At 35.1% G+C, this 11,856-nt stretch overlaps 1 protein-coding gene across 1 annotated transcript in view; it reads left to right on the top strand.

The window, feature by feature from the left end:
- Positions 1 to 11,856, top strand: part of LOC103591750 (syntenin-1-like) — a 29,977-nt gene that overhangs the window by 1,920 nt on the left and 16,201 nt on the right. Inside the window, exon 2 of the mRNA XM_008574264.1 lies at positions 9,993 to 10,058. Coding sequence (XP_008572486.1) covers positions 10,008 to 10,058 — 51 coding nt within the window. The 5' untranslated portion in view covers positions 9,993 to 10,007. The remainder of the gene's footprint in view (positions 1 to 9,992; positions 10,059 to 11,856) is intronic.

Genomic DNA, 11,856 nt, shown 5'->3' with positions numbered 1-11,856 from the left:
ACTCCCTTAAACAACTTTACAATATTTCCTACATCTAGTCATAGTTATTTTAACATTTATTAATTTTTTTCCAAGTGCTGTCAACATTTTTTAAAAAAAATATTTCGTTGTTGAGGAGGTGAGCAGTCACATAACTCAAAATTTAAGCAGTAAAAAAGGTATACAGTATAAAGTCTTTCCTTCCTTTCCCTCCAGCCAACCATATTCCCTGCTGGTAGGCACCTGTTTTAAGTTTTGTTAGATATCCGTCCAGGGATATTGCATGTGTATATAGGCAAAAATAAAAGTACATTTTTCTCCTTGCTTTCAATACAAATGTTAATATACTTTGTTTACTGCTTTACAACGTGCTTTTATTTTTCCAGTTAGTGACAATATTTTGGAGCTTTTCCAATATCAGTATGTATAGAACTTTCTCCTTTATTTCAAGTCTTCTGCTACTAAAGTCAATGCTGCAGTGAGTAATCTTTTACATACTTGCTTCCTCCATGCAAGTATGTTTGTAGACTAAAGACCTGAAGTGGTATTGCTAGGTTGGAGGGTATCTGAGTTTATAATTTTGGTAGATACTGCAAAGTCACTCTACATGGAAATTATACTAGTTTACACTCCTGCTAGTAATGTCTGAGTGTTGCCCAAAGCTTTGCTTTCAGAAAGTGTTGTCAAACTTTGGATTTTTGCTAGTCCCAATAAGTGAGAAATGGACTCCTGTGGAGATGAACCATTATGAAAACCTGTGTAGAGGTTCCTCAAAAAACTAAAAAGAGAACTGCCGTATGATCTAGCAATCCCACTGCTGGGTAGTTATCCAAAGGAAAGGAAGTTAGCATGCTGAAGAGATCTCTGCACCCCCATTTTTATTGCAGTACTATTCATAATAGCCAAGATGTGTAAATCACCTTAAGTGTCCATTAACAGATAAATGGATTAAGAAAAGGTGGTATGTATGCACAATGGAATACTGCTCAGCCATGAAAAAAAATGAAATCCTGTCATTTGCGGCAACATGGGTGAACCTGGAAGACATTATGTTAAGCAAAATAAGTCAGGCACAGAAAGATAAGTCCTGCATATTCTCATTCAGTATGTGTGAGCTAAAAAAAAAAAAAAAAGTTGAACTATTAAAACTAGAGAGTAGAATTGTGCTTACTAGAGGCTGGGAAAGGGAGCAGTAAGGGATAGGGAGATTGGTTAATGGACACAAAATTACAGCTGGACAGGAAAAATAAGTTCTAGTGATGTACAGCAGTGCTAGGTATCTGTAATTAGCAGTAATTTATCATATGTTCTCAAATAGCTAGAGAGGAGCTAAAATATTCTTATGAAAAAATGATACATTTTTGCAATAGGGAATATGCTAACTACCCTGATTTGATCATTATACGTTGTATACTTATATTGAAGTATGACTCTGTAATCCATAAATATGTACGATCAATGCATTTCAATTAAAAAGTACCTTTTAAAAAAAGACTTTATTTGGCCATACTACTCAGTGGCTGACCATCAAAATCCCCCTGGGATTTATTAAGAAGAGTTGCTGAGTTCTTCTGATTTCAATTAAAAAGTACCTTTTAAAAAAAGACTTTATTTGGCCATACTACTCAGTGGCTGATCATCAAAATCCCCCTGGGATTTATTAAGAAGAGTTGCTGAGTTCTTCTGTGAAGTTTGTGTCAGCCTAGGAAACTATTTTTAATCTGATGATTAGCCAAATTAAAGGAACATTGCTCTGGAAGACTGTTTAGGACTTTATCAAGGTATGTTCCTTTATACTGTGTATGAACCATCTGGAATGCTTATTAATCCTCAGTATATTAGAAAACATGGTCATCACTATTTACTATCTGGGTTGAATGGACGCTTTATTTTTATTTTTTATATTTTAAGTCATTTTATGAATAGTTTGCAGAAGTGAAAATAGACAATGAAACACAACTTTACTAAAAATTTTAATAACAGTTTCAACGTAACACACCCAAATTATTATTCCAAATTTTCTTGGTTGTGAAGATATATATATATAGCTGAAATGGGCAGCATATTTGAATTCAACTAATTGTTTAATTGTTGTACATTAACCTGAAGCATGTCCATCTTATAATGATAGTTCCAGATTTCAAATACACTTCTAATGTTTAACTTATTGTTATGTCAAAACACAATACTGATTTCAAATGTATCTCTAATACATTCTCTCATTACTATTTGGTAATTTTTGCACTTCCATTGTCAAATGCAGTACTTCTGAATTCTTTAATGGTTCATGATTTTGTTGAGAGGATGACCATCTTTGCTCTAAACTTGCAAAGAATTTTCTTTTATAGGTTTGTAAACACCATTTAGAATAATCAATGCAATGATTTTTTTAAAAAAATTTCTACGGTACATTTTCCTTCCAGTCACTTTTTTTATACACCTGCTTATATTTGGCTACTTACAAACCATCCCAGGTGAATTTTGTTGTACAAATGTAGAAGATGAAAGAAGATTATAATATCCTCTTAGTAAAACAGGATGGTCCAGGGACTTTTCTCAAACTGTTGCATGGTAACATCCTTCCTGCTGAATGACTGAATGTAAAATCATATTTCTCTGATTAATTACAGATATATTGTTTACGTAGATTCTCTTAATTTTTAGGAATTTCTGTTAGGATATCATCATCTGAAAACTCATATTTTGAGATTTTGCTTATATGATCAATTTCCTCATTAGAAGAGTCTGGAGTGCAGCTATTTGTCTTTTTGCATTCATCTCTGATTTGTCTAATAAATATCTTTCTCCTTTAGTTTTCTTCTCCCTGCCACCATAGATGAAAGATTCCAAATCCTGTACTGTGTTCAGTGAATGTTTTTTTTTTTTTTTAAAAAAAAAGAGGACTACAAAGTGGTATCTTTAGACTTTGTACCTTCTTAAAAAATGCATTACTTTGGGCAATACAAACTGAATGATATGTAATTTGATGGTTTTTTTTCACTATTGCATCATCCTAGGCAATTGTATTAATTTTTGTTGTCATTTTAGTCTTTCTTTTAGCATAGTTGGGAATAACTGATGAATAATGATAAATAATTCCTAGCTAAAATGTTTCAAGATATAGGAAGGATAAATTCACTAAGATCTCATAATGTATAATTGTTTACATTTTAATGTATTCTGATATTTAGAATATTCTAGTGTTAGAATATTTAATATATTCTAAATAATGTGTTTAGATTATTTTATGTAATTTAAGTGTATTTTAGATTTATAAAAGGGTCCGGTGAGCCTGTATGGTATTTGTAAAATAGAATGATTTTACTCTATTAAAAATTTTTCCCTCTTTTTTCTTCGAAAGATCTCTATGGAAAAAAACAAGTCATGAAATAGAACTGTTCAAAAAAGAAACACAAAAATTAAAGTTGGGTACACTGGACCCTGATGGTATACAAAAGATTAAAGGGCACATTTCCTGGACCCCACCCCAGGCCTAGTATTTCCTTACTGTTTCGGTTTCTGCCTCTAGGACTCAGGAATCTGCATTAACAAGATTTCCAGGTTATTCTTACATACTTTAAAGTTGAAGAATTGCTGTTTTAGGACCTTAAGATGGTTTTTACTTTGATGCCATATGGTAGTATTTTAGGCTACTGCTCGGATGTGCATTTCAGTTTTCTGTGCCAGTGAAAAAGGTTTATTTTTCATTTTACAGTAATTAAGGCTAATTAGGTTACTTCTTAGTTCATGTGGAAACGATCTATGGGACTAGACTATTCAAACCCTTTGTTGTTGAGGAGTTAGAGGAATATAGCTTGTGGAAACATTTAAAGAGCAAATGTGTTCAAAACTTTTTGCTTCATAGAAAAAGAATTTTTTGTTAACGATCTATGGGACTAGACTATTCAAACCCTTTGTTGTTGAGGAGTTAGAGGAATATAGCTTGTAGAAACATTTAAAGAGCAAATGTGTTCAAAACTTTTTGCTTCATAGAAAAAGAATTTTTTGTTAATGTATCATACGTTAGAGACCCTGGAAAGCAACTTAAGTTGGTGGCAGAGTTGGGATTAGGACTTGGATCTTGAGAGTCTTGCCCACTGTGTTTATGTTAAGATCAGTGATTCTGCAGTCCTGAATTTTCATCATCCCAACGTGTTTTTTAATAGTTCAGATTAAAACAAACAAGCAAACAAATATTATTTCAACACAAATAGTCACACCATTTTTAAGGAAGGCCAGCTGTAGTGGGTGGTTTGAGAAGGGGCGAGATCAACAACTCAGAAAATAAGTATTGCTGTTTCAGGTGATATTATTTGGAAAACTTTACCAATGTGTTTCCTACTTCATTAATCAGAGGATTGCAGCTAGAAAGCAAATAATCACATTCTAAAATATCACATAGAGCATTTGAGTTGTGAGAGTGTTTGGTCTGTGCACATATTTGAAGACTCCTTGGAAGTTACCCAGATATTTTCCTGAGAGGGTTTAGGCACAAGCGGGAAACTTGATACTGAGGAAGAATAGATATTTTTTGTGTGTTTAGATGTTCTGAAGAAACCATGAAACTACCCCAACCCCTGAGAAATCTTTTAATAGAAACTAATTTGGGGGATTATTTTCTAAGGCCCAGAGATGCACTGAGTTCAGGAACCTTTCGTAAGGCATGAAGAGAATCAAGGAGGTTACAAGGAGTGTAGAGTGGGCCAAGCCTGGTTTAAGAGTAAGTGGAAATTCTAGTTCTCTTTAGGGAATTAGGCCAATGAAAAAAAGCTGTTATGGTCAGGAAGCTTGTGATCAAACTTTGATAGAGTAAATGGCAAGATCTTTTGCCTACTGATTTCAGGAGCGGAGGGTGCTCTTCTTATTAATCTTATTAATTAATTAATCTTATTAATTACTCAACTGAAAGGAAGACCTAGAAACAAAATTCTGTAGTTTAGTTGATACAGTAATAGTGTTTGATAGGAGGTGTAAGTGAAATAAAATGAGAATTCTTACACTGGTGTCATAGTTATTTTCAGAATGCTCTTAAATCTCGTTAATGGTCACTGGGAAGTTCCAGCCGTAATTGGAAAAGTTTCTTTCCTAAGGGTGGCTTTGTGGTTCTTCAGAAAGGGCTAAGTGATTCTGACTTAGATCAGAGATTTAAATATATAATATACAAGTTAGCTAATGGAGCTCTTCAGAAAAACAGTGCAAACATTTATTATTCTCCTGGAAGACTTTTTACACTGTTTAAGTAAAAATTATGGACTTTCTCTATGAATATTTTGATCTTTTCAATAAGTATTTAAAGATATCTTGTTTACTGTTATTTTGACAGTATTTGTAAAATATTTAATAAACAATTGATATTTTTGAGGTTAAAGCATTTGTGCTGCATGAATAAGAAATTGAGTGTGGGCCTTACTCTCAAGTAATAAAGATAAGCATAAATATGCTGTAATGTAAGGCATGGAACTGCTGAATTGAGAGGAGCCAGTAATGTCAGACTGAGGTCATCCAAAGGCACCCTCACTGAAGAATTTGCACTTAAGCTAGGCTTCACGGCTGATTAGGATTTTGTTAGGTGGAAAAGTCCTGGAAAGACATTAAAGCAAGGGAAAGCACCTTTTACAAAGATATGGAGGCACAGAAACACATGACCTGGTGGCAAATAGAGAGTAGTTTGTAGCTGGAACATTTTAATGTTCAGAAAGAAATTGGATAAAATGAAGCCAAGAAAGTAAAATCATTGAGGAATGCTTTGTGTTTTAGAAGAATGGTGAGAATTAATAAGGTCAATACACTTATGTACAAATGTAGTTTCAGGTTTACTTAAGTATAAATTGGGATAATATTTAACTTAAAAAAAAAACAACTGAAAGCCCATTTCTCTTCTAGTCCTTAGTTGACAGGTATGAGTAACCTCTGATTTGTTCAGATAACTTCAGTTAATATTTGCTTGAAGAGAAACTTCTACAGGGGAAAAAATTTAAAAACTACTCATTGAGTACATCCAGTTCATTTTTCATAAGACCTTGGATCTTGTAGTTAGCCAATGCAGAACCAGGAATAGAAATAGTACTAGATTACCAGGTAACATTCTTTTCAGTGCATTTTAGTTATTGCAACTTGCTTTGCATTTTATGTCATATGCATTTTTTTTTTCCTTTTTTGTCTTTTTTTGTGACCTGTAACGGGATCACAACCCTTGGTGTCGCGCCCGTACTGCGACCAGCAACGGGATCGCAACCCTCGGTGTCATGCCCGCACCGCGCTCAACCAGTGAGCGGTGGACCGGTCTCTATATGGGATCCGAACCCTCGGCGGGAGCGCCGCTGTGCTCCCAAGCGCCGCACTCTACCGAGTACGCCACCGGGCCGGCCCTGCATTTTGTTTATGTTGATAAAATCATTGAAAGTTTAAAGTATAAATTTGTTTTTAAAGGAAAGACTGCTAGAGAACTGATTTTTTTGAACACAAGATAATCTACTATGTTCTCCTGGATTAGCACAGTGAAATCATACTTTATTGCACTCTCAATAATTTGCACTTTATTCACCAACCTACATCTTATTTTTCCTTTAAGAACTGTACCTGCCACTTCTACTTAGCATTGTGCTGGAGGTCATAGCCAGGCAAATTAAGGAAGAAAAATAAGTAAAAAGCAGGTGATGTCAGCAAGAATGCAGAATAAGAAGCCCAGACCTTTCTTTTCCCCACAGAGATACTGATTCAACAACAGTGCACACACCAGTTCCCTTTGTGAGAAATCCAGAAACTATTTAAGAGGCTCCTGCACCCCAGGCAAGCACTAAACCTGCTGTATCTAAGCTGGTAGGAAAATCCATGCCACTAGCTCACCATAGTACCTCCCTGTGGCTCAGTGTGGCATAAGTGGGAGTAAACTTCAAGTTTTTGACTTCTCCCTGGGGCGGGAAAGAGAAAACTAAAACATATGAACAACATTTAGATTTGTCAAGGGTTTGCCTGAGGGGTTGGTTTCTATTATGAATGAATGTAAGCACTGCAGGAAAGGTGTCAGGTAGGGACCAGTGAAAACAAAGGTGACAGTTTGGACTAGCACATACCATAGTTCATCCCCCTGGCTCATGGAGCAAATAGGAGAAAACCCCAATTCCTGGCTACCCTTTGGAGAAGGAAAGAGTCAGAATGTGCATCTAACATTCTGGCTTTTCAGTGGGATTGGTTTCTGTCTTGCCTGTCTTGGAGTGCTGATGGAAGTTGGCATATTCTGGATGTCTGCGAGCCTCTGAGAGCAAAAGAGCTGGATGACTTGCTTCTGCTTCGGTAGACCTGTGGTAGAGAAGGCAGAAACTGATGCAGCTTGGCAGCCTCTTTCTAGGTGTGGGATGCAAGTGGGGAGAGAATAGTGTAGTGTGTATTCAACATTCTAGCTCTCCACAGGCTGCCCAAGGGACTGGTTTCTGTTTCATCTGTCTCATCACAGACAGAACTGGGCATGCTCTAGAACCCTGTGAGCTTCTGAAAACAAAAGAGAGCTGGGAGGCTTGCAGCAGCTCCAGAGGACCTGAAGTACCACAGACAGATACCAGAGGGAGCAAAAGATTATGAGATCTTGAGAAAGGAAGCCAAAAATCCCTTTGAGAATGTACTCACACAAGTCCAGAGAAGATGCAACCACAGAAAAGGTTGACAGGTACCCAAAATCTCTAGTCAGGCTGACTGATGAATATCTTTCCTTGTACAGAGCCAGTCTGTAAAGACTGGAAGAGGTGGCTGTTTTTCCAAATGCTTGAACCCAACATGAAGTTGCAAGGCACACAAAGAAACAGGGAAACATGGCACAATCAAAGGAACAACATATCCAGGAACCAACCCTAAAGGAACGAGAATATGAATTACCTCATTAAGAATTCAAACTGACTGCCATAAAGATGCTTAACAACCTTAGGAAACTGATGTGTGAACAAAATGATATCAACAAAGAGATAAAAAGTATAAAAAAAGAACCAAACAAATTTTGGGAGTGAAAGAATGCAATAACTAAATTGAAAGATGTATTAGTTCAACAGCAGGCTTGATCAAGCCAAAGAAATTAGCAAATGCAAAGATAGGACATTTAAAATTATCCAGTTAGAGGAGCCAAAAGAAAAAGAGTAAAAAAGAGTGAAGACAGCCTAGGGCACTGATGTGACAGCATCAGCAGACCAATATACATAATAGGAGAGGTCTGGTAGGAGAAAAAAGAAAGGGTCAAAGGCTTCTTTGATCAAATAATGGCCCAAACTTTCAAAATCTGGGGAAGGAAATGGACATCTAGATTCAAGAAGCTGAGTGGACTTCAAATAGGAGCAAACCAGAGACATCTGCAAGGCACACTATAAGCAAATTGTCAAAAGCCAGAGACACAAAACAAAGCATTTTATAAGCAGCAGGAGAAGCGCAATATGTCATGCACAAGAGAACTTATACAGGACTGTAAGATTTCTCAGCAGAAAACTTGCAGGCCAAAAAGGAGTGTGATGAATATTCAAAGTGCTGAAAGAAAAACAAAACAAAACTAAAAATCTACCAGCAAAGTACTATATCTAGCAAAACTGTCCTTCAAAAATGAAAGAGAAATAAAGACTTTCTCAGATAAACAAAAGCTGAGTGAGTTCATCACCACTAGATATACCTTGTTGGAGAGGTGGCAATTGCTTAGCGGATGGTGAACAAATTGCTGAGATACTGTGCTGGTGGAACTTACTGGAAATCCTCTGGCATGCTGCACCTGAGAATTTGCTGCAAAGCCACATGAAGGGGTGCTTGGGAAAACTGTTCATGGAGAGATGCCTTGCTGTTGGCATTCTGCTGCAAAGCTACTCCACAAAGTGCTGGGTGAGCTTCGGGGTGCCTGAGAATCTGCTCCCTGTAGCACACAAGTTGCTAGAGAAGCAGGTGCTGCAGGAGCCTGGCTGGAGTAGTACACTGGAACTGGGAAAAGAATAACCTGTTTCTCCTCCAGTGTCCCCCCAGCTACTTTTATTGACAAGGCTTCAAATTATGCCAGCTGGCAAAAAGGCAATATTTAAACGCTCAGCTCCATTTTTGGAGAGTAGGTAATAAGGGATGATTTTGGAGATAGAATGTAATAAATTGATAGCTGTCTCAAAAATCTATGTCAAACCTTATACCAATTTAGGATGTATTCCGTTTCGTTGGGTTGAGTAAAAGGACTAGGTATTCATCTCAGAATAGCTAAACAAAATTTAAAGTATGTATCTGTGTAATATTTTCAGAGAATTTTTGTTTTAAATTATTACAAGAGCAATTAATTCATAGTAACTAAAAAACTTTGAACAATACAGGTGTTTAAAATGAAAAGCAAAAATTTTCCTTTTATTCCTTATCCCATTACCATTTTATTCCTTATGCCATTCATCTCTTGAAAATAAAACTATTGTTAACAGTTTGCATGTATTGTTTTTTCCATATGCGTATATGTGTGTATATTTATATTTTCTAATGATAGAGGTTTTATATATCAGCATTGCATATGATCTGCTTTTAGGTTTTTGTTGTTAGAAGGAAATATTTTCTAATGATAGAGGTTTTATATATCAGCATTGCATATGATCTGCTTTTAGGTTTTTGTTGTTAGAAGGAAATGTATCTGTGCAGTGCACAAGAGCAGTGTACTAAGGGGTAGTCTCTTTATCCTAGCTTAGTTGCCAAGTACTTGCGTAAGCCAGAAGTAAGTAACATAACTGTTCTCTCTGACTTTCTAAACTTGCAAAATGAAGGGACTTTTCCTTGAGGGAAGTTTATTATCTGTGGTGGGTAAAGTTGGGAAGGTAGAAGAAGTTTGGTTAACCCTTCCATATCAGTTAAGAACCTGTGGCATGGCTTAGATGTTCCTTTTTTTTTTTTTAAACGTGTTTTGCCTTGAAATGTTATATTGTGTTAAACAGTTGTACATGTTTGTGTATATGTTGGTGGCTATGCAAACTACTTAAATTTCTATGACATTTGAAAAATACAACTTTCTTTTTTCTTTTCTTTAGAAAAATCCTGCAAAAATGTCTCTCTATCCATCTCTTGAAGACTTGAAGGTAGACAAAGTAATTCAGGTATATTTAAATATCTTTTCTTTTTTTTTTTCCCCCATATACTGTAACATGCATTCTATTTATAGGTGAAGCAAAGCAAGAATAATAAACGGATATATTTGTTCATTTTTACCCTTTATAAACCTGTTTTTTCATTGTAGATTAAAAAGTTACAGAAAAAGTAGCAGTTTTCATTCATTTCACTGTGAACTAATAGTCATGAGATATTATTTCTTTAAAATTTGACTTATAAAAAACTCTTCAAAGGTTGCTTGATTTTCTCACTATAATTTCAATTACATACAGTATATTTAAGTTGATAAATGACACTCCAGTCTTTTAGATATTCATAGTTTTGTGTAAAGTTGGTACAGTTTTCTTTTGGATTTTTAAGTATGACCAGTCTTTTTAACTTCTAAGAAGAGGCATTGAATTATTTAAAAAATTACAGAAACAGTGGAGTATATGCTGCTTTTAGAAGAGTAGTAGCGATAAAAAAAAAAAAAAGCACACGGAAAGTGTAGAGATATCTGTTCTTTTAGAAAAGCAGACATTTCACTTGTTCAAGTTCTTAATAACTGTAAGAGATTACAGTATTTCTGATTTCATTAAGTTAAACATTTTTATAGTCCTTTGTATAAGTATTAGTTTTAAAAACAGACGCATCTGCTTAAGAAGGAAGTGTGGGGTTGAGATCAATTCTTGCTATTTTGTAAATTTTTAGTAATCATTTTAACTGGAGATAATTTGTAGTATATAATGAGCCCATCTGTTTACAGTTGCCTTTCAACTTGATCTTTTATAAACTCAAAATCTCTTCAGCTATTGTTTGTTTATTCTTTTAAATTGACAAGATAAACCAAACTCACTGTTGTACTTTTTTTATTCCTAAAATAATCTTTTTAATATATGATAAATGTGAGGAAGTTTTTTTTGAGTTGTTTAGTATTTGAAAACCTCTTATCTTAAAGATTATTTTACTTGAGGTCCTGACCTCAGCTTACTCTGAAGTGAGATTTACATCTTAATAATTGATTGATGAGCAGGAAAAGTTTATTACAAACAAACTAAAGAAGTCGTAGGCAGCCTGAAGAATACAAGTGTCTTAGGAAAAATATTGGCTTTAGTGGGGTGAAAGGAAAAAGAAACAGCAGTAGTAGTAACATATGTGTGGCTGGAATTACTTTCCTTGTGGCAGTGGATAGGCAAAGTGCTATATGGGGGGAGAACATGAACAATTTTTTTCTATCATAGATCCAGTGTAGATATTAAAATGTGGTTTGTAAAATTTCTGAAATGGATAATAAAGCTGCCAAGGCTTTGATGCCTCAAAGTTTTAAGTGGCCTTTTCAGTCATCTTAAATGTTCAATCATTTCTTTCTTAAGTATTTTGTCAATACTTTTCTCCTGTGGTTTTCATTTCCACAAAGTTCATGTGAATAAGCACTCTTTGTTTTAAAAAAGCTTTTATCTGAAATATTTAGCTTTCCAGAATAACCATTAAGCCATTAATGACATTTAACTGATAAGGATTTGCAGATGGATCTGAAAGAATGACTGATCTATTCTTTGTTTTCATCCTTTCTTTGTTAGCTTTTTATGGAATTGAGCTTAAATTAACCATAGTTGGCTTTGAGTAAAGGCTTTTGATTTTGAAAACAGCAGAAAAAGAAGAGTTGGTATTGACAAATCTTGGACTGAAAAATAAAGAGGGCTGCAATCTACATCAAGCTGACCTCTTTAAGGAGAAACAGATTTCATGGAGATTTGTTTCCGTTAGAGGACCTTTCATGTCAGAGCAGAAAGCTAGCTGCTAGGA

Source organism: Galeopterus variegatus, unplaced genomic scaffold (assembly GCF_000696425.1).
Source record: "Galeopterus variegatus unplaced genomic scaffold, G_variegatus-3.0.2 Scaffold1023, whole genome shotgun sequence".
In the NCBI taxonomy this organism is placed as follows: domain Eukaryota; kingdom Metazoa; phylum Chordata; class Mammalia; order Dermoptera; family Cynocephalidae; genus Galeopterus; species Galeopterus variegatus.
This window is presented reverse-complemented; position numbering and strand designations above follow the sequence as displayed.